Below are 2006 nucleotides of genomic sequence, written 5' to 3'. Positions count from 1 at the left end.
CGCTGTTGGAAGGATGTTTTATTGTTTTGAGCCCTATATTCAAAATAGGACCATGTTTAGAGCCTCTCTTGGAGATGCTCTAATAAGGAGCTGTACCCGTTGGCGATTCATGCGGAGAGCAATTCGTTTTGCATGCGCGGCGGCAGCACCTCGCCAAGCAGCGCGTTTGCAGTTTTCATCAGAACGCTAAACGCTGAAGTGTCTCTAGTTTCTAAACAAATGCTTTATAACACAAACACACAAAAGAAACAAGTTCATGACAAATACAAAACCCGTAGGAGAAATACAAAACCGGCACATACATCATGATCGAGTCGAAGGTGCTCGGTGTACCATACCTAGCCAGCGAGAGTGAAATTGAAGTTACTGCACGTCGTCTGCCTTCCGAAGAGCAGGCCACTGAAGCCGAGCTGCCCATTCTCCTCATCGAACACCAGCAGGTTGTTCTCCATCTGGAACCCTCCTATGACAACCGTCGGCGCCGGCGCACCGCCGCCGTAGCCGTGCCCTCCCTGCTGCTTCTCTTCCTTCATCTCGAGGAACGCGAAGCACGCCGTGTCGTCGCTGACCTGCACCATGGAGTTGCCGCCGAACACCGTCCAGTTGGTGCCGCTCTCGAGCATGAGGTCCACCTGCGGCACGGCGTAACCGAGCCGCGTCGACCCGAGCTCCCGCGAGTCGTAGCACAGCTCGAACGGCGGCGTCGGCGGCGTCATCCGCTTCCTCCCGGCCATGGCCATGGCCTCGAACGCCCTCACGAACGGCGCGTACACGTCCGGCCGGAGCACCGTGTAGGGGACACGCGAGCATAGCGCGACAGTAAGCGGGCCCTGCTGCTGCACCTGCACCTGCACGTGGTTCACGGCGATGCCCGTGGCCGAGACGAAGTACCCGGGGACCCCGGGGTTCCGGCGGAGCGGCGTGGTGCCCGCCAGCGACGCCGTGACGTCGGGCCGGCCCGGCGGGAGCAGGAACAGAGGCCCCCCGCCGAAGATGGCCACTCCCATGCCACCGCCTTCGCCGGGGAGGCAGAGCGCGAACCTCCTGGCGACCTTCTGCTTGCGTGCGACCTGTGCCGGCAGGGCGAGCCTGGATCGCGCGAGGCCCGCGACGCCGACGGCGCCCGCGGGGAGGCCGGCGAGCAGTGTCGGCGGCGCGCAGGCCGCGACGGCGGTGAAGGAGGCGGCGGCGAGCGGGTTGGCGCCGTCGGTGGTGTTGGCCGTGACGCGCGCCCGCGTGAGGTCCCCGGACCCGGCCCGGCGCGCGAACGGGTTGTAGGGGTGCGCCCTGCACCTGCAGCGGAACGGGTCGAACTCGTCGGCCACGCCGTGGCCCGTGCGCGGGCAGCCCGGCGGGTGGTGCGCGTGCGCGTGCGCGCACGCAGCATGGTGGCACTCGTAGCTCGGGTGCGGCGCGGCGCACGTGGCCCAGAGGAGCGGGCCGGAGAGGTCCAGGACCAGCGGCAGCTCGTCCTTGAGCGGCGCCGTGTACAGCTTGGTGGCCGCGTCCCTGGTGATGGCCGTCACCAGGGGTTTGCCGCCGGACGTTGTCGATGTCGCTGCCGCCGCCGTGCGCGGCGAGAGGAGGCTGAGCGCCGAGACGACGGCGAGCAGCAGCAGCTGCGCCATCTTGGGTAGAGCTGGGCGGGATGGTTTGGTGTCTGCTGGCTGCTGCTGTGACTGTGCGATCGGGTGCTTAAAATATTGCAGTGCGCCGCTAGCTAGCTAGCTGGTTGATGCTTCAGATCTGAGTATCTGACTGGAAGGGCATTGGAATGCTTGACGGCCTAGTTTTTTCTAGGTTATCGCCAGTTTCCGTCAACCATGGCATCTGCTACTGCTAGCTGGAGACGACGATGTAGAGTCTGGGGAGTGCCGCGATTCCCGTCTGGGGACTTGATGGAGGCCTCGATTCTGCACTTGGTCAACACGCGCAGAGTTTGTTTGAAGAACAGGATTGAAAGCGTCAGCTCGATCATGCTAGTTGCTAGCTTATACTCCCAATCT

The 2006-nt window shown here is 63.4% G+C and overlaps 1 protein-coding gene across 1 annotated transcript; it reads right to left on the bottom strand.

The window, feature by feature from the left end:
- Positions 1-211: 211 nt before the first annotated feature.
- On the bottom strand, positions 212-1656 carry LOC100274178 (xylanase inhibitor TAXI-IV). Its single transcript, NM_001148552.1, has one exon. It carries the CDS (start codon positions 1626-1628, stop codon positions 339-341), a length of 1290 nt encoding a protein of 429 aa, NP_001142024.1. The 5' UTR covers positions 1629-1656; the 3' UTR covers positions 212-338.
- Between the last annotated feature and the right edge of the window lie 350 nt (positions 1657-2006).

Source organism: Zea mays, chromosome 3 (assembly GCF_902167145.1).
Source record: "Zea mays cultivar B73 chromosome 3, Zm-B73-REFERENCE-NAM-5.0, whole genome shotgun sequence".
NCBI classification, from domain to species: Eukaryota; Viridiplantae; Streptophyta; class Magnoliopsida; order Poales; family Poaceae; genus Zea; species Zea mays.
Note: the sequence above shows the minus strand (reverse complement) of the source record. Positions and strands in the feature narration are given on the sequence as shown.

Excerpts from the sequence above, each read along its gene's own strand:
- LOC100274178 (NM_001148552.1), bottom strand. The coding sequence starts at position 1,628 with ATGGCGCAGCTGCTGCTGCTCGCCGTCGTCTCGGCGCTCAGCCTCCTC.